Genomic DNA, 20,205 nt, shown 5'->3' on the forward strand with positions numbered 1-20,205 from the left:
CCTCAGAGGCCCACCGAGGCCTCGACACCGCCAGGCCGGGGCAGAGCGAGCCAGGACACGGCTGCATGTAAGCAGAGGGCCCCTTTCTTCCTGCACCTCTGCCCAGCTGAAGGGTTGTTTGTTTAAAGGGCAAAACAGCGAGCTGCGAAAGCAAAAATGAAACCAGAACTCAAGAGAACTAGGCTGAAAGCAGCCCCATTCCCTCCACTCATCCTTCTCCTCCCACAAAGCCAGTGCTAGGCACTGTTGTAATATCCCCCATGCAAATTCCACATCTGATCCCTCCTCTCCGTCCTTCCAGCCTGCCTGCCGGTTGTTACTCCCTCCCATCTCTTCTCACGCTGTGTGATAAAGAAAAACAATTTAAAAAAAATGAACAGTCCTGTGGCACTTTTGAGACTAACAAAAGAACACAGAGGCTGTGTCTAGACTGGCCAGTTTTACTGGAAAATCAGCCGCTTGTCCGGAAAAACTTTCCAGCTGTCTACACTGGCCGCTTGAATTTCCACAAGAACACTGACTTCCTACTGTCTGAAATCTGTGCTTCTTGCGGAAATACTATTCTGCTCCTGTTCGAGCAAAAGTCCCTTTTGCGCAAAGCTTTTGCGCAAAAGGGCTAGTGCAGACAGATTAGATTTGTTTTGCGCAAAAAAGCCCTGATCGCGAAAATGGCGATCGGGGCTTTTTTGCGCAAAAGCGCGGCTAGATTGGCCACAGACGCTTTTCCACAAAAAGTGCTTTTGCGGAAAAGCGTCCTGCCAATCTAGATGCGCTTTTCCGAAAATGCTTTTAATGGAAAACTTTTCCGTTAAAAGCATTTCCAGAAAATCATGCCAGTCTAGACGTATCCAAGAAGTAATTCTGAATGCTTATTTCTGGCTTGTTTTCTTCTCACTCTGGTGCATGACCGTTCCCTGGCTCCTCGCAAAAGCAAGTTGTAATCTTTCTCTTTACAACCTGGGTGGAGGAAATGTAATTGCCGTGTGAACGATTTACAGGAATTAAGCTCTAACCGATCCCAGAAAATTTTGAACTTTACTCTTGGAGCAAACACGAGAAGTAATTCTTCTTAATTCTTGCTTTCTCCTCATTCTGGGGAACAGATTGTTTATCTGAACATTTGTTCAGTTCCCTTGTGGTTCCTTCAATTCTGAAGTAATGGAGATTCCACAGCCTCCCTAGGCAATATGTTGGGAAAGAGGTTGCCAGGTTATTTTTTTTAATGTTCTCTATTTCGTTTTCCTTCTGGTCACCATCTCCTATCAGGAAAGGTGGGAAAATGGGTTACATAACCTTCATCTGCCCGGTAACCAGAGGTTTCATAAGGAGAGTTCACCCTCCCGTCAGGGCTCTCTGGATGTATCTAGACTACAGAGTTGTTTCGAAAAAAGTGGCCTTCTTTCGAAAAAACTTCCTCTGCGTCTAGACTACTGCCATGTTCTGTCGACAGTAAATCAACAGAACGCGGCAGTTTTGTCGACAGCAGTCAACCTCGTTTTACGAGGAAGAACGCCCTTTTTCGACAGAGGAGAAAACTTTTCTATTAAAAGCATTTCCAGAAAATCATGCCAGTCTAGACGTAGCCACAGAGGCAAAAACTTCCAGTCTCTCTCTCACACACACACACACACACACACACACACACACACACGGGGACACCCTGGGACAATGGGAGCCCCTTGTGCCCCACTCTGCTCTGCCCACTCACCAGTGCTCCTATGAGGGAGTGGGGCCAGAGAGCTGGGATTTACCCCTTTCTGGCCACCCGCCCACCACCCCCGCTGTGGAATGGGGAAAACCCCCAGAGCCAACCCTGCTCCTAGACCAGAGCGCTGGTTGGCGCAAGCCCCCTGCCCTGCCCCCATTTTGCTGGCAGGAGCACCGGGAGGGGAAGCCCAAGGGAGGATGCAGGTGAACATGGTGGAGAGGCCCCCTCAGCAATTTTCTCCGGCCCCACAAAGACATGAGGCGCCGGTGGCTACAAGCCTAGTTACCTCTCAGGGATCCTACTCGCTTGACAGCAGTTCCCAGCTGGCAGAGACACCGGCTGGATGGAGCGAGGGCTCCCTCGTGTGTCCCAATGGGGGGAATCTCTTCTCCCGGCTGCGTTCCTCTTGCCAGACTTGCTTGGACTGGCTCCCTAGGGGATGACTCAGCCGCACACTGGCCAGCAGGCCCTTCGACCGCTGGCTCCGGCCCTCCACGGCCACACACAACCACTCAGCAGGGAAACTCCCTCTCACTCCACGGCCCCCGCGCCAAACCCCTGGGGATGAACACACCCCCCCTCGGGCTGGTCCCCGGCCTTAGAGAAGAAACAAGGGACTTAGAAGCGGGTGGGGAAAGGGGACTATTTTATTGCCGAGGCGTGTTTCCCCGTAGGACAAAACTTTATTCGCAATCTCCTTGAAACACACATCTGTCCGCGAATCCCGGCACCATGTCTTTGTTTCTTCTGCGGCTTCTACACTGACTTTTGTGACATGCAGGTGGAGGAGGGTGGTCGTTTGTGTTGGTGAGGCACAGCCACACACTGCCTCGATACAGGAAACCCCCGACTTGAGACCGCCCGAGTTACAACCCCCCTCATTTACAATCATTTTAAAATGGCGATAGCACCTAAAACCCCCAACTTACATCCACGGCTCACATTTACGATGGCCCGACTTACGGCAGTTCTCCAGGAACCAATTACGTCGTAAGTCGTGGGGCGCCTCTATTGGTGGGTGTGACGGGGTGTACCAACCCCGCACTGGCCTGGGGGTGGTGGACAGGCTTAGTGGGTGGGAAAAGTCTGTCCCACACAGCCCTGCTGGGCATGCTCCAGATGCAGCCCTGGTATAAAGGCCAGAGAAGCGGGTCAGTTTGGGCTGGCCGCTGGGGAGGGAAGGAGGGCCTGTCCCGGCTGGAGGAGTTGCAGCCTGAGGAGCAGCCCAGGCCAGAGGGAGCAGCAGCGTGAGGAGGAGCAGTGACGGGAGGGGCGCAGCCTGACACCAAACCACACCCGATGCTGCCGGACGGGGGTAGGAAGTAGCCCAAGGGCAGGGAATCAGAAGGTGACCCGGGGTGCTTGAAGCGTTTCGGAAGGGTTCCCCGCTGAGCTGGTGGTTGGGCCCTGGGCTGGGACCCAGTGGAGAGGATGGACCCGGGTCCCCATACCCCACCCCTGTGACCCCAAGAGGGGGGAACACACACAGTTGGATAGACTAGGCCACCGGGCCTGACTGTGAGTAACTGGGCCCAGGGGCCCGACTGCCCCAAAAGAAGGGGTTTTGTTTGGGGTCTCAGGCCCGGACTGACCCAGAGGCTGCGACTGTTTGCAGACCAAGCCGCTAGGGACTGCGAGCGAGGGGCTGGTCTGCGGGGTGTCACCCCTCAGAAGAGACACAGGACCCGAAGCCCCATCACAGGGGGGAACATGAGAAATTTCAACCTGCCCAAGGACAGGAAACGTTAGCGGGACCCCTGGAGCTTTGCCAGACCCAGAATGTCTGTCGGGGCTCAGGAGACGCAGGCGACTGTGGATAATGAGGCAAGTGCTGCCGGGGGTTCAGACCACCCAGCCGTGACTCCATCGAAAGCAGCCGCTCGCAGTGAGCGGATAAAGCACCATTCTGACAGCGTTTCTGTGACTGTACAGGAGCGGACGATACACGGCCACATGCTGGCGCCAGATGTAGCTTTTAGAGGCAGACCTGTTGTAACCTGGCATCGCAACGGAGCCACGCTGGGGACTATCCCACCCTCAAGCGTGGCTAAGCCGCGTCCACACGGCCCACGCTACCGGGGCTACGCTGGTATGGCTCCTACTGATCAATCACCGCAGGGCCGACAGCCACGACGGGCCCCGGGACTAAGTGTGGGGGATGGGCCCAGCTCCATGCCCCAGAAGGGGCGGGGCTTTGGATGGAAGGGGCGGGGCTAAAGGTAATCAGTCTTTAGCACCGTGAAGGTCTCAGCACCCTGCTCACCCCCCCCCCCCCCCTTTCACAGTCGTGGTGGCAGCAGCTGGAAACTCCAGGCCTCCTTGACCTGGGACAGCTGCCCCTGTTGGCGGGCCTGGTACATTGTATCATCAGTGGCTTGCCCCTGCTTTGTGCTGGGCCGAGGGGACACCAATCTCTTCTACCGACCCTACTGTCCGCAACGTGTGTTCCCAGGAGTTCAGCACGCGTACGCCGGAGTAGAGCCGTTCTGCAGACTGTCCCTTCCGCGTAAGGCCACTCGCGTACACTAAGCCCCCCACATCTTAGCATGAGCTGGGGAACGCTTTGGCTAAAGCAGACAGACAACGGTTCATGTCAAGACAGCTCATGGCTTCCTCATAGCAACAGAAAGGGAGTTCCCCTCCCAAACCGTTTTATCCTGGGAGGGCTCTTCATGCCCCGTGCTACCTAGACTCTGTGCTCAGAGCTAGGACACCGGCGCCTCGCCGGCGTAGTAAGGAATCGATGTTCTTACTTTCAGTCTCCATTTGAAAGCTGCAAATTGTACCTGAGTTTGCTGTAGTTCCCACCGATCACAAAACATACACCGGGGCAAAGCCACGGGTGGGTCTCCGTGGACCATGGCTCACCCAGTTTGATTCCAGACTCCCCCTCCCCCAGCACCCACCCTGGCACTCCGGCCTGGGTGCAGGATCAAAGCATGGGGGCTAACCCCCGTCTGCCCGATGATCCATCTGGGGAAAGGGACAAGGATGCCAAGGCTTACCCTGCTCTGTGCCAACACTAGTTAGAAAGCTAGGCAATGATCCCTCTAATCTTTTCCATTCATGTGCAGAATAAATTTTGCTCTATGCGCTGAGGCAGATGCACATGTGCACCACTAGAAGAGACAAAACCCTCTCTGGGTGCTTGGCTAATCTGCTAGGTAGCACTGGAATCTCTCGAGTGGTCGTGCAAGCGCCCAGCTTACAGGGAACACAGATGCTGGAGTTTATCCTGTCTGCTCCAGCTGGGAGTACAACACAGGTTTACTTCCCCATCCTTCCGGTCCTGATCCCTCTTCCCCTCATTTTTGCCCATCCACTCAAAATTGGAGCCCATCCTTCTGGCTACGCCATTGACATACACACTTTAAAAGAGCATTTAAACAGCAGAAGTTACCAATTGTTCTACGGGATCGAATGCACCATTACTTCAATGGAGTTTGTCCACCCCTTGTTATTTCATTTTGAAGGATTCCTCCAGGCTCTGCAGGGCCTGCTCTTGAGTGATCTTTTCCCAGTCCCTTGGGAGCGCCGCTGGTTTAGCCTTATACGCTTTGGCAAATTCTCCATTGAACTCCTTAAACACAAACTTCCAGTATTCAGAAGCGTTGATGTCGGGATCTGGCTGGATGCGCCAGTAAGGGAAAATTGCACGATACTCTTTAAAAGGATGGTCCTCCCATTGTGTCTCTGGGCATCGGAACGTGCCGCTGGAATGCACAGCAGTGGTGCATATTTTACAAATGAGTTTATTTGTTTTCAGCCTGTGGTATTTCCCTAACCCTTGAGGCCGATGCACCGATGCAAAATGTTCGGTATGGTGGGCGCCTACCGCCTCGCAGGGCACTTTGCAGAACGGACACTGCTTCCCACAGCCAAACACTCGCTTGAAGATCTCATCCTGCGGCTTCACTGACAGACGGGAGAGTTTAGACCTGATTTCCAAATGGTTAAACTCAGCTAAGATTTGGGACTCCAACTCCGAAAGGAAAGTGTGAATGAAAGCGGCAAATTTCTCTGTGTTAACGGTGTTTATAAAGCGTATCCCCACTAAGCCGTCCTTGGAAATGACTAGGTCTTTCTGCAGCACTTGGCAAAAGTTGTCAAGAAAGGCCATGGTCGAATCCGTCTGATCTTTGGAGTTTTCCAGCACACGCTGGACTTTCTCTATTGCTGCAGAGAGAATCTCTCTCTCCATATTTTCCAGGCTTTTCTGCTCACAATAGTGACCAAACAGGTGTCCCTCTATCTGAGCTTTCACAAAACCTTCATAGTTTTCAATATATTTCAAATAGTTGGGAAAAGAATTTTCCTCCAACAATTTTTTGTGTGTGGTAAATTGGAAGACGCCCCGGCTGGTGTAATTGATGGACTGTCCACTTCTGAGAATGTCATCTGCTATGGCTATTCCTAGCCTCTTGTTGAGGTAGTCCACCAGGGCGGGCTTCAGACACTGGTCACAGAAATCCCTGGCTCTCTTCTGACTGACCTCTTTGTCTGAGTAAAGATCTTTCAGGATGGAGAAATACTGAAGTTTAAGTTTCTTCAGATTTTGGTGAGGGTCTGTTTCTCTCATAAAACAATCGTAGATCTTCTGAAATGCTCTAGCAGCTTCTCCCAGTACGTGCCGCTTCAGGTCAACTTCAAAGCAGTCACTCATGTGAAGTTCTGAAACGTCCCCCTGTTGGAGTCTCTCGTTGATCATACCCAGCAATTCTCTGCAGTAGACTTCATTGTAGTTGGCTGTAGAATTTGCTTTCTCCTCAATGTAGGCAAGGCACTGGCGCATTAACGACATAGCGATTTCCTCTGCTTTCTGCCACTTTTCCTTTGTGAACAGTTCCTTCACTGTTGTGGACCACGACAAATCTAAATATTCCTTCTTCATTGTGAAAGACTTTATGGTGTAATGCAGCAAGGTCCCGGCGTCTTGGTGCATCAGTTTTCCTCGACGCTCCAGGTCCTCTTCCAGCAGGCGTTGCATCTCTTGAAAGATCAGTCGTTTCACTGAAGAAAACAACATGGATTCGGACAACACCTCCCTCCACATGGCCTGGAATTTCCTCTCCAGTTGCTCGTTGCTCAGTTTCTCCCCACGACTCCTGCAGTTTTCCAGCAGCTTGCCTAATTCTTGTTCGATTATTTTCCTGAACTCCGCCTCGCTGTGGTAATATTTTCCCAGGCGCTTACGTCTGTTCCGGGCCCTCTCCAGCTGGTGGTGGGAGTAATTGTCAAACACAGATGATGACCTTCTTGTGTTCCTGATGAAATCTTCCTTGAGCTGTACCAGGTGTGTGCCTGATGCGCCACCTTCGATATATTTTTTGAAACACTCCAAGATTTTGTCTTCTTCATGCTGCAGTTTTTGCTTGGTTTCCCGGCTTATCTGGGTGAGGCGCTCGGTGTCTAGTTCATCGGGTGCCTGGTTCTGGAGGAAAGTTTCTTGCTCACACAAGCAGAGGTGCATCTTCTTCTGGAACTCCCATTCCAGTTCAGAAAACTTCGTTGATGCTTCGTTATAGGCCTTGGTGGCGAGGGGATTTCTAAAGCTGACAATGAAGTTCTCATGCTTGAGCGCATTCCACAGGCTCCTGAGCCATTCGCTCAACTGGGGAAGGTTTTTGGGAGGAATCCCACCGGATTGGATCCGGATTAATTCCAGCAGGTGATTCTTCAGCTTCCCCACGCTCTTACTGTAGCCGGGGTTCACAGGCGCCATGGGAGGGACTCCGTGCCAGAGGTCGGAGATGTGCCAATTTTGTGTTTCTGGATCATAGTTCACAATATCCGAGAAGGTCACTTCTTTGCCTGGTTTTTCCATCCTTCGTGCACGTTTGGTTATTTCATCCAGCTGTTCTAGGACGTCTTCCCAGTCCCGCCTGTTTTGTCCATGTGCCGACACATCACTGACATTTTGATGCACAAACAAACACTGCGGGTTTTGCCCAATTTCCTTTATTCTGAGGAAGGCATGGACCACGAGTTGCAGAACAGTCTTCATGTTGGTGGCGTTCTCCATGTTGACGATGACAATGTCACTCAGTCCAACCACCAGCGTGGCCAGCTCGTTGTCGTGTTCACAGCCGTCCTCCAGCTTGGCCGGTTCGGGGGCTTTCAAGCCTTCTGTGTCTATCACCAGGAGGAAATCACAGGCCAGGTCCTGCTGAAAGGTCTCTGCCACTTGGATGAGCGACATGAAGGCTCCTCGTGTACGTTGGCTGCTGCTCACTGCAAACTGCAGGCCGAATATGGTGTTGAGGAGGGTGGATTTCCCGGTGCCCTGCCCCCCCAGCACTGATAGAACCAGCATCCTGGACCTTCCCCCCAGCTTGGCATGGAGCTGAGCCAGAACATCAGTCACCCACTGCAGCGGGATGTTGGAGGCATCTCCATCGATCAGCTCCATGGGAAACCCTTCCAGCATCAGCTCAGCGGCAATGCCGGGGAGGTGGGTGAATCGTCTTTGGCTTTCTGCCATTTTGCCTTCTTTAACCATCGCGTGTTCTGCCTGATAGAACTGCGCCAACTCCCGCAGGAAATGCTCCACCCCTAGGGAACCAGCCGGGATTACGTCATCCTCTTCCCGTGTAGGTGGAGCACTTGGAGAAGCACGACCCGGAGCTTGTAGCCTGGGACATTCATCCTTAGCCATGAGCTCCAGCATCAACGTCAGCTCTCGGAGGAAGCGATGTTTTCCTGCGGGACTCAGCGGCTCCAGTCCGTTGACAAACGTCCTCAGCCCAGCGTGAAGCTCGCAGTTATTCTGCTGGGTGTGCAGCTCTGCTAGTTTCTCTCTCAGCTGAGATTTGTAGTCTTCAGCAGGGACAGCGCCTTGGTCTCTCATTCGGCACAGCTCTCTTTCGACTTCCGTCACGGCCTGCCAGAGAGCTCCTTGGAGTTTCAGCATTTCTGTCTGGCAAGTCGCCACGTGTGCGGTGATTTCTCTAGCCCACGTCCTTGCACTCTGACACTCCTCGCAGTCCTCATCCACCTGCACACCTAACTCTCGTGCAGTCCTAGCCAGCACTTCCGTAGTGACGCTCTTCTGGGAGGAGTCCATTACGCTGCGTATTGAGCGCTGGAGAATCTCCACTAATTCTGTCCCATTTGTGTCGTGGCTTCTCTCCAGCACGTTCAACTTGTTCAGTTTCAGCACTGGGGCTAACGTATCGAGGGAACGCAGAGTTTCACTGCGTGTCTCAGCCAGGGCGCTGAGGATGAAGTAGTATTGAGTGGTGGATCCCTGCAGAGAGGAGAGCAGGACGCATTCTCTCTCACCGATGCTCTCGGTAACGATGAACACCGCTGAGGAGATCTCCGTTAAAAATCTGAACTGCAGCTGGTGCGACTCGATGTCCCCGCGCAGGTTTGTAATCGCGACGGGCTCAGGGAAAAGATCCGAATTCTCCCGCCCGGCAGGGAAGTACCAGGCAATCTCGACCAGCCCGTCAGCGATTTCCCGCCGGACGTTCCCAGACTCCATATCCCGATGCACAAAGAAGTCGTGGTGCTGCTGGGCGGGGCTGAGAACCTCGTTGAGGAGCTGGGACTTGGAGAAGCTGCAGCTGCCCAGCCGCACAAAGGAGACGGTTGGCATTGGGGTGAGCACCAGGCTCTCCTCCCTGAACCCTCGGCTCTGTGCCAGGGAGTGCGGCCGCCACCTCCTCACAATGTCCCGCATGGCCCACAGCAGCAGGGTGCACCTGGGGGAGTCGAGGGCGGGCAGCAGCAGAGGCAGGGCAAACTGGCACATGGACATTCTGGACAGGATCTCCTGCTGCAGGAACCCGTCTGAGCAAAGCAGCACGGCGCAGAGAACGTCCAGGGGGTGCAGGGAAGCCCTAGAGTCCGTGTTGCTATGAGGAAGGATCTCACCACCCTCGCCTTCTCCCTCGTTCTCCTCACGGCCGGCTTGGTCACCAGATCCTCCCTGCCCGAGGCTCGTGTTTCTGGCCGCCCCATCCAGAGCCAGGACCTTCCTGAGGAAATGCCACGGTAAATCCCCTACGGCCCGAGGAGTCCTGCTCTGCAGACTTTCTGGGTTGATTTCCTGGAGATCCCTCAGCTTCATCTTCCTGCTTCTGTACGGCTCCATCTTCAGCCGGGACAGGACGTCCTGGGTCGCTCCCCTTCTCTCTGCAGGAAGAGATAAAAATGTGAGTAGGTTTCGCAACTGATTTTTATTTATTTTGTTTACAATTTTTTTTTTTACAGTGAGCGCTGGTGTAGACTGTGAGTAGTGAAAATTTTAGGCCCCCACTTTTTAGTGAAAGAGAGGGGAAACTCCTAAAAGATATTGGAGCATGTGTGGGTGAAGAAATGATCTGTGAAGGTAAACTTCTCAGTTCTAGTCCGTAGCCTCTTCAATTCCTGGAAATCTGTCCTGTGTCCTTTCTGCACATTTAGGATGCGTCTAGACTACATGGCTCCATGCAAATTAGTTTATTCGGCATAGTCAAAGAATTTCACAAGGCATACCGGAGCAGTCGACAAAGACTTCCTTTGTCGACCGCGCAGCGTCTAGACTATCGCGCTGTGTCGGATCAGCTGATCGATCATTGGCACAGCACGGCAGAGGAGAGGAGATTAAATTTACATGGCTCCGTTGACAGAGCCGTATAGTCTAGACACCCCCTTAAAGAAACCAATCTACCCACCCGCCCATCAAAGCAACAACCCCAATCTAACAAAATAAACTCTTTGTTCTAGAGTCTTCAAGTGTGGGCAGTCCCCTGTTTTCTACTGAGCTCACGTTTCTCTATGTCTCTAACGATTCGCAATAACAGCGCTCCCACACTCTTTCCTCCCTTCTACAAGGGCAGTCACAGCAGCAATCCTTTTAGGCCGTACCGGACGGACAGTGCTTTGCGACGTGAGCTGTGAAATGTGAAACTTGTGCCTAATTCTGCATCATCTAGGTGCTTCTATTTGCATCCAACTGGTGGGGAAGTGAGGTCGTACAAACAAGGAGTTTTGCTTGCTCAGGTGGTTTCTCCATGCTTACTCACTAATTGTTGTTAAAGACGGACATTTTAGCAGCTGCCAAACGCCTCTTGTTGTGCTCACTTTATAGCTATCTGTTTGGATTAATGACATCTTTACGTCTTTATAAGGAGGTGATTTTCAAAACCACCTAGAAGATCTTGGGGTTAGCTTGTGGAAGTGGCTCACAGATGTGAGATGTAACAGAACAATCAGTATGGATCAAAACCTTGCCTGGAGCAGGTGGGGCTTGAAGCAGGGTAGGTATCAGGTGGGCTGGGGAGATAGGAAGCCTTTCCTACTAAGCCAAAAAGAGGAGTTACTCCTCAGCTCAGGCATGGGGGGAGGCGTGAGATCAGGGATCCAGAAAATCCACCCCTCCAGTGTTGGTTGACTGTTGAGAAGTAGACAAACAGGCTTGGACAGAGATAAAGTTAGTTTCCAAGGAATAACGGGGCACTTGCTTCCACCAGTACAGACTTTGTCGTAACTTTGCCTAATCCAAGCTGAGCTAAGAATTCTCCCAGGCCCACTGTAGCCCAGTTGGCTAATCAGTGCTGACTTGTTTTGATTCATTTGGACCCTAAGGTGAGAAATCAGAGAGACGGAGAGGTGTAGTCTAGACACATCCTTTGACAGCAACAAGATTTTTTCATAAACAGACAGGAGGGCTGTGTCTAAGCTGGCCAGTTTTTCCGGAAAATCAGCCACTAAACAAAAACACATAAAATATAAAACCTGGCTCTGAAGCAAAGACAAAGATTACCCCAAAAATACAAATGTATGCCTAAAATGTAAGAGCTTTCTGGAACCTTGCTGTAAACTCCTGATATGCCTAAGGTATATGGAGAATTAAGTCCTTTCTCTTGAGGCCGCATCTACGCTGGCAGAGAAAATCGATGCCAAATACACAACTCAAGGTACATGAATTGCATGGCTGGAGCTGACATACCTTGCATCGATTTTCTGGGGTGACCCCATAATGGGAGGTTGAATGGCAGAAACTCTCCCATTAACCTGGTTTACTCCTTGGGATTAACTCTCCCATTAACCTTACCTTACCGGCGCTGCTGGGGGTGCCCTCAGCATTTGATTTAGTGGGTCTTTGATAGACCCACTAAATCAAACCCTGGAAGATCCATCACCAGAGCAGCCAAATCCTCTGGTGAGCAGGAGAGATGGCTTTAGGCTCACACACACACAGATAAAACAAAGCAAAGGCTATGCAGGGAAAGCTCACAGGTACAACAGTCGGAAAAGGGGGTATATTCCTCCAGCTGTTGTTTCTTACCAGATCCTGTGGTGTTTGTCAATCTGTCTGCAAGGCCGTGCTGGTTGATGGCCCTCTGCAGCTCCATAGTCACCTCCTTCCTGTTGTCAGGCTTGTCTCTGGGCTCTGCCCCTTGCAGTGTGCTCCAGATGTTTCCAGAACCATCTTGTGACTGACGGTCACTCCCTTTGGATGCAAACGCCTCGAACTCTTGGCCCGGGTCGTCCAGGGTTCCCAGCAGGGGGTCTCTCACCGTCTTCTCCATGCTGTTTCCTCCCCCGGCAGAGCGCAAGCTCACAACACAGCTGCTGTGCGGCAAACAGGAAATTTGGCAAAAACTCTTCCCAGAAACAAGGCAAAAATGAAACCAGACTCGCTCTAGGGCAGGCTGCATGGAGCAGCCCTCCCTGCCCCCATCACGCCCCTCCCACACCGCTTCTCCACACACAGTGCAAGGGGCCAGGGCTGGGCACGTTGCTTCTCCCCCTCCGCAATCCACAGCCGGGATCCGGCCTGCCGAGCGTTTCTCTGCAGCCCGCCCCGCTGACGGGCAGAGTTACAGCTGGCAGCGTGTTCTGCTGACCCTCCCCTGCTGCGCTCCGCCTCCAAATTCCCTTGCTGCTGTGCAGAGGGCTGGGAAGGGGGTGCTGTCCCCTGGCTCCTGTACCCCGTTTCTGCAGAGCGGGGGACAGGGAGAGGGAGACACAGGGCGGGGATGCAGAGCTGGGCAGCTTTGCCTCTCCGCTCTGTGTGCTGCACACGCTCAGTCGGTGACACAAGGTCTGTCCCGCACACACAGTGTCTGTTTCACACTCGCACACTCTCTCTCTCCTAGGGCCGCCAGGGGTCCAGTTTTGAACCCGACACTCTGGCATTGGAGGGTTCTGTCCGGGAAACAAATTGAGAAAATACCGGACGTATAAAATGTCGGGTATTTTCTAATTAGGTCAGTTTAGTATGATTAGAAGTATCAGTACGGAGCTGCGAACTGGCTGGCTGGTGGACATGCTCACGCTGCGTCGGTGTGTCTACCGGCCAGGCAGTATGCGGCTATGTGGGGGGATATGGGGGAGAATGAAATCCCCTGGGCCGGACTTGCTCGTGCTTCGCTGGGATCATGCACAGGCCTGGTCTGGACTCACCCTGGTGCAGACACACACACACAGAGGCCTGGTCTGGACACACCCTGGTTCAGACACACACACAGTCCTGGTCTGACACACCCTGGTTCAGAAACACACACACAGGCCTGGTCTGGACACACCCTAGTGCACACACACACAGGCCTGGCCTGACACACCCTAGTGCAGACACACACACACAGGCCTGGTCTGGACACACCCTAGTGCACACACAACAGGCCTGGTCTGGACACACCCTAGTGCACACACACACAGGCCTGGTCTGGACACACCCTAGTGCACACACAACAGGCCTGGTCTGGACACACCCTAGTGCAGACACACACACAGGCCTGGTCTGACACACCCTAGTGCAGACACACACACAGGCCTGGTCTGACACACCCTAGTGCAGACACACACACACAGGCCTGGTCTGACCCACCCTAGTGCAGACACACACACAGGCCTGGTCTGGACACACCCTAGAGCAAACACACACACAGGCCTGGTCTGGACACACCCTAGAGCAGACACACACACAGTCCTGGTCTGGACACACCCTAGAGCAGACACACACACAGTCCTGGTCTGGACACACCCTAGAGCAGACACACACACAGTCCTGGTCTGGACACACCCTAGAGCAGACACACACACACAGGCCTGGTCTGGACACACCGTAGTGCAGACACACACACAGTCCTGGTCTGGACACACCCTAGAGCAGACACACACACACAGGCCTGGTCTGGACACACCCTAGTGCAGACACACACACAGGCCTGGTCTGGATCCACCCTAGTGCAGACACACACACAGGCCTGGTCTGGACCCTCCCTAGTGCAGACACACACACAGGCCTGGTCTGGACCCTCCCTAGTGCAGACACACACACAGGCCTGGTCTGGACCCTCCCTAGTGCAGACACACACACAGGCCTGGTCTGGACACACCCTAGTGCAGACACACACACAGGCCTGGTCTGACCCACCCTAGTGCAGACACACACACAGTCCTGGTCTGGACACACCCTAGTGCAGACACACACACAGGCCTGGTCTGACCCACCCTAGTGCAGACACACACACAGGCCTGGTCTGACCCACCCTAGTGCAGACACACACACAGGCCTGGTCTGACCCACCCTAGTGCACACACACACAGGCCTGGTCTGGACACACCCTAGTGCAGACACACACACAGGCCTGGTCTGACCCACCCTAGTGCAGACACACACACAGGCCTGGTCTGACACACCCTAGTGCACACACAACAGGCCTGGTCTGACCCACCCTAGTGCAGACACACACACAGGCCTGGTCTGACACACCCTAGTGCAGACACACACACAGGCCTGGTCTGACACACCCTAGAGCAGACACACACACAGGCCTGGTCTGACCCACCCTAGTGCAGACACACACACAGGCCTGGTCTGACCCACCCTAGAGCAGACACACACACAGGCCTGGTCTGACACACCCTAGTGCAGACACACACACAGGCCTGGTCTGACCCACCCTAGTGCAGACACACACACAGGCCTGGTCTGACCCACCCTAGAGCAGACACACACACAGGCCTGGTCTGACACACCCTAGTGCAGACACACACACAGGCCTGGTCTGACACACGCTAGTGCAGACACACACACAGGCCTGGTCTGACCCACCCTAGTGCAGACACACACACACAGGCCTGGTCTGGACACACCCTAGTGCACACACACACAGGCCTGGTCTGGACACACCCTAGTGCAGACACACACACAGGTCTGGTCTGGACACACCCTAGTGCAGACACACACACAGGCCTGGTCTGACACACCCTAGTGCAGACACACACACAGGCCTGGTCTGACACACCCTAGTGCAGACACACACACAGGCCTGGTCTGACCCACCCTAGTGCAGACACACACACACAGGCCTGGTCTGGACACACCCTAGTGCACACACACACAGGCCTGGTCTGGACACACCCTAGTGCAGACACACACACAGGCCTGGTCTGACACACCCTAGTGCAGACACACACACAGGCCTGGTCTGACACACCCTAGTGCAGGCACACACACAGGCCTGGTCTGGACACACCCTAGTGCAGACACACACAGGCCTGGTCTGGCACACCCTAGTGCAGACACACACACAGGCCTGGTCTGACACACCCTAGAGCAGACACACACACAGGCCTGGTCTGACACACCCTAGTGCAGACACACACACAGGCCTGGTCTGGACCCTCCCTAGTGCAGACACACACACAGGCCTGGTCGGTGCCCAAAAGTCGGCTGACGTGGCTAAGGGCTGCTCCCTGCCCCACACACACACGCCTAGCGACGCCGAACGCGCCCGGGTGTGAAATTGTTCCATCGACCCAGCGCTAGGGGAGGTGGGTTTTTGCCGTGGCGGAAGGACCCTTTCGTCGCAGTCGGAAGCGCCTAGGCTCTGGCTTTAGTGATGGCGTCTGGAACGCGGGGGTCATCTGGCCGGGAGTGTCGGCTGTGGGGTGGCAGGGGTGGGCAGGCCCTGCTCGGAGTGGCTGGGGCAGACCAGCCAGCGGCTGAGGGCAGCTGGGGAGTGCAGGCCGGAGCTCACGGGGGGTTGGCTGGGGCTCCTCTAGCCACGGGGTGCAGTGTGGGGGTCCAGCGGGTGAGGGGAGGTAGAAGGGGGGTAGGGGTATGGCTTGGGGGTAGGGGCCGAGCGAGAGCTCGGCCTCTCCGAAGGGGGGGTCCATGCGCTGCCCCAGCCAGGCTGACTCGACATTGGCTGCACCTCGTGAGGCGTTTGAGAGCCAGTTGGCTTCAGCAGGGACCCCTGAGCCATCCCCTGAACCCCGGGTGGGACTGGGCGCAGCACCATTGCAGGGACTGAGAACTTGACTTGGAGACGGTTTCGCTAGGTCAGTCGGTGGAGCCCCGAGGGGGGCTGTGGCTGCACCAGAAATGGGTGGCTGCCCTCATTTCCTTGAAGGGGCCTTGAGCTGAAGAAGAGGGAAACTGAGGCAGGGGGGCTGCAGCACATCCTTGGCCCACAAGGGGGGGCTACAGAGGTGGTCAGCCTTTGCTCTCCGGGGGGCTCAGAAATGCCGGCCGGACAGAATGTTAAGGGTACAAAGTTGGGCCCGTTTCCCATGGGGGGGAGGGGAGAAAGTGCAGCCATCTGTATTCCCCCCCTAGAACTCCTCCCCCCAAACCCTTCCTGTGCTGCTCCAACAGGCCAAGCAAGGATGCCGGGCTGCCCCCCTACCCCGCTGCTCCCCGATCAAGGGAGAAACCCAGAACTCCCCTCCTTCCCCAGGCTGCCCCCAGCCAGGGAAAAGGGGCGCCAGACTCTCACTCCCCTCCTGATGCGACTGCTTCTGGGGGGGCAAGGAAAGAGCCAGGCTGGGTAAGGAGAGCAGCTGGGGTCAGCGCTGTGCAGGGGGGTATCCGTGTCCTGGCCTCCCCACCCAGGGGTCTCTGCTGAGTCTGCCCCCTGCAGCGTCCACTCCCAACCAGCTCCCTGCCTTTCCGGATCAGTGGCCCCCAGTTTACTCCCTAGCCGTGTAGCCTGTGATGGTTTCAACCCCCCGCCATATTTATGGAAGGGATGTACGAGCTTTGGACAAAGTCCCACAGGTAACCTCTCGACCAGCGGCTGGGTCTGCACCTCTTCCGTAGGCTGTTTGGGAGGAATGTAGAATGGTTCAGAGCAAAGAACTGGAAGGGAAACACGCCAAGGTAAATGTGGCAGCCAATGGAACAGAACGGGACACGATTTTGCTCAGATTAAAACGGAGACGCTTTTTCTCAGACATTTTCCCACCTCGCATAGTCTCAGCGAATCAGAGAACCGTAGGACTGGAAGCGACTGCGAGAGATCATCGAGTCCACGGCAGGACCAAGCCCCCTCAACATCATCCCTGACAGGTGTGTGGCTAACCTGCTCCCCCGAGATGTGGATTCCACAACCACCCTGGGCAACGTATCCCAGTGTGTCACCACCTTGACAGGTAGGATGTTTTCCCTAATGTCCAACCTAAATCTCCCTGGCTGCAGTTTAAGCCCCTTGCTCCTTGTCCTGTCCTCAGAGGCCAAAGAGAACAATTTTCCCCTTCCTTCTTGAAACACCTTTTTAGATACTTGAAAGCTGCCCTCTCAGTCTTCTCTTTTCCAAATTAAACAAGCCCAATTCTTTCAGTCGTCCTTCCTAGCTCATGATTTCTACACCCTTAATCACTTTTGTTGCTCTTCTCTGGGCTCTCTCCAATTCCTCCACATCCTTCCTGAATTTCCAGACAGTCTGCAGGCCACATGGGTGGGGGTGCTAGATGCTGGGGGCAGCCCCAAGAACCTTGTCTCCCCCCCAAACAGTCTGCAGGCTGTGAAGGATGTTGGGGGCCACCCCCAGACAGCCTGCAGGTCATGGGGGGGTGCTGGAGGAGCAGCAGCCTCTGGAGCCTTGTTCCCCACCCCCCAGCAACCTAGGGGTAACAGGGGGGCCCTGGCCTCTGGGAGTTGACAGCAGAGCAGCCGTCTCCTCATCATCACAGGCAGCCCTGGTAAGCCTCCTCCCCCTCTTTCCAAACCCTCTGCCCTGCGTCCCGCACCTCCCACCTGCCTCGACTTCTGCACCCCCTGTCCCTGCCCTGCTGATGTGACGGACCAGGCCGTGTCTGGGCACAGCTGAGGGCGTCCGCTCAGGGCGAATTGCTCAAATCCGGGGCTCCTTACAGCCCCCCTGACTGGCGACCTCTCCACACAGGCCACAAACCAGTCCCACAGAGCGCTTCAGCAGCCTGCCTGAAGCCTCCTGAGCAAAACCCCTCCGACACCCCAGCAATATCCGTGCCCCAGATGGCCCCGGGCCTATACACAGGTGGGGGGTCCTAACACCCAATCCCACCTACCCCGAACAAGTCCTGTCCGGTTCCAAGAAACCAGCCACAGATCCCTGGTCAATTTACCCTCTGGACCTTACCCACAAATCACGCTGGGCCAATCCTTTAGAATCTATATCTAAAGGTTTATTATCACAAGAAAGAAAAGCATGAGAGTAAGGTTATTAAAGTACAGTACGTTACATGCACCGAATCTCCCAGTCCTCGATGCAGGCTCTAGCAGAGATGTTGCAGCTGCTGGTTTAAAAGTTCTTATTGCACATCCTACGATCAGGATGGGTTCACAGGTCTTCCGGGCTCTTCAATCCCTGCAGTGCTGCCTCTGGGATGAAGTGCTGAGCTGAGAACAAAATGGCATCGACCACATGGCCTCTTTTATTCCCTTCCTGGCCTCTTCTTGTATGCAGCAAGTCACCTGGTCAGAGGCCAATCTCTATGTTCCCTGCTGGCTGCCCTCAGGTGACAAATCCCATTCTTTGGGTGTGTCCATAGCCTATTGAGAGCCATTGTTCCACAGGGCTTTGCTACTCAGCCTGTCCATAGCCATGCTTAACCACATTCACAGAAATATTCAGCTTCCACACAGATTACAGATTCCTACCTACACACACAGACATTATACACTCACATAAATAGCGTACATAAGATCAGCAAACAATAAGCTCCCATTCAATACCCCACATGGCTCCCCCCACACCAATTTCTGGGGCCAACACCCCCACCTAGGGGTGCACCAGCGATCTGGCTGCTTCCCTCCAATTCAGCAACGTGACAGCTGGGATCTAGGCAAACTCAGGCTGCGGATAAGTCCTACACGGTGAGCGCGATGAAATTCTACTGCCTGTGCTGAGCAGGACGACCCACGGGCCCTCCCAGCCTTGGGACCTCTGAATTACCCAGAGAGGCTATCGGCCTGTCCAAAAGCCCTCGGAGTCTACAAAGCTGACCCCCTGGATTTTTCCTGGCCAGCCACTGTTAAACTCCATCAATTGCCCGCAGTGATCCACCCAGGCCTGTCTACCAGCGACTCAGTAGCAATTTACGGTGTGTACACACAGGCGAGGGCGGGTGTATGGGAGGAACAAAAGGCACAATCCATTCCTCACCCTGTGCTTTGCACAGCTTGACAGCTTCCTACCCCCGCATGCCCTGCCTGGGTTTCACCCCGCGCCCTTCCTTCCATGGGATGCGAACGGGAAGCATTTCCCACTTCTTACCAAGCAGGACGGAGATGAACAGACACACCCCTTGGCTCAGGTTCAAAACTTGGGCTTCGACCTAATATTTTCCCTTAAAAAACCAATTCCCTTCCTTTCCTCTGGGCTGTGTCTAGACTGACCAGTTTTTCTGGAAAATCAGCCGCTTTTCCGGAAAAACTTGCCAGCTGTCTACACTGGCCGCTTGAATTTACGCAAAAGCACTGACTCCCTACTGTAAGAAATCAGTGCTTCTTGCAGAAATACTTTGCTGCTCCCGTTCGGGCAAAAGTCTTTTTCCGAAAGACTTTTGCGCAAAAGGGCCAGTGTTGTCAGCAGAGATTTCTTTTCCGCAAAAAAGCCCCGATGGCGAAAATGGCGACCGGGGCTTTTTTTGCGGAAAAGCGCGTCTGGATTGGCCACAGACGCTTTTCCACAAAAAGTGGTTTTGCGGAAAAACGTCCTGCCAATCTAAACGCTCTGTTCCGAAAATGCTTTTAACAGAAAACTTTTCTGTTAAAAGCATTTCCAGAAAATCATGCCAGTCTAGACGTAGTCCTGGAGTTTTAGCCTTGAACATGGACGTAAAAAAACTCACCAACTTCCAGACTTTCCTTGACTCTCCATCACACGGACATAAATCAGGAGTCGAGTCCATAAAATCAGCGGTGAAAACTTGCGTATCAGAGAGACAAAGCAGGTTGCTTCTCCTCAGTGTGTGTCTCCTGCAGAAAGTGAGGAGGAGAGGAGAGGGAGAGACAACCAGCGGGCAGGCTGGCAGGATGGAGAGGAGGGAGCGGACGTGGGTTTTGAAATCTGCATGGGGGATATTACAGCAAAGCCCAGCCGGCGTTGCAGGAGGAGGCAGCGGAGAGGAAGGAGGGGGGTTGCTGTCAGCCGAGTTCCGTCGAGCTCTGGTTTCGTTTTTCCCTCAAAGCTGTTTAAACAAACCACCCTTCAGTTGTACAGCGGTGCAGGAAGAAAGGGGCCCTCTGCTTACATGCAGCCGTGTCCTGGCTCGCTCTGCCCCAGCCTGGC

At 54.2% G+C, this 20,205-nt stretch overlaps 1 protein-coding gene across 3 annotated transcripts; it reads right to left on the bottom strand.

Moving 5' to 3' along the window:
- Window positions 1-10: 10 nt before the first annotated feature.
- Window positions 11-19,958, bottom strand: LOC102454697 (up-regulator of cell proliferation-like). Of its 3 annotated transcripts, XR_012903725.2 has the most exons (4): window positions 19,766-19,958; window positions 11,985-12,271; window positions 5,109-9,847; window positions 11-142 (listed from the first exon to the last, which is right to left on the bottom strand). XR_012903725.2 is itself a non-coding variant. In XM_075928641.2 (3 exons), exons 1-3 carry the CDS (start codon window positions 19,792-19,794, stop codon window positions 5,166-5,168), a joined length of 4,995 nt encoding a protein of 1,664 aa, XP_075784756.2. In that variant the 5' UTR covers window positions 19,795-19,958; the 3' UTR covers window positions 1,678-5,165. The 3 variants fall into 3 exon arrangements, 2 of the variants coding, with proteins under 2 accessions (XP_075784756.2, XP_075784755.2); XM_075928641.2 differs by lacking the exon at window positions 11-142 and having other exon boundaries at window positions 1,678-9,847; window positions 11,985-12,268; XM_075928640.2 differs by lacking the exon at window positions 11-142 and having other exon boundaries at window positions 1,678-9,847.
- Between the last annotated feature and the right edge of the window lie 247 nt (window positions 19,959-20,205).

The sequence above is a fragment of the Pelodiscus sinensis genome, chromosome 5 (genome assembly GCF_052426305.1).
Source record: "Pelodiscus sinensis isolate ZL-2025 chromosome 5, ASM5242630v1, whole genome shotgun sequence".
NCBI lineage: Eukaryota > Metazoa > Chordata > Testudines > Trionychidae > Pelodiscus > Pelodiscus sinensis.

What these genes read in the sequence shown, in the direction of transcription:
- LOC102454697 (XM_075928640.2), bottom strand. Translation starts at nt 19,794, where the DNA reads ATGGAGAGTCAAGGAAAGTCTGGAAGTTG. An exon ending in CAAGGAAAGTCTGGAAGTTG is followed by an intron (nt 12,272 to 19,765) that starts GTGAGTTTTTTT and finishes TTTGCCGCACAG; the next exon opens with CAGCTGTGTTGTGAGCTTGC. An exon ending in GACAAACACCACAGGATCTG is followed by an intron (nt 9,848 to 11,984) that starts GTAAGAAACAAC and finishes CTCTTCCTGCAG; the next exon opens with AGAGAAGGGGAGCGACCCAG.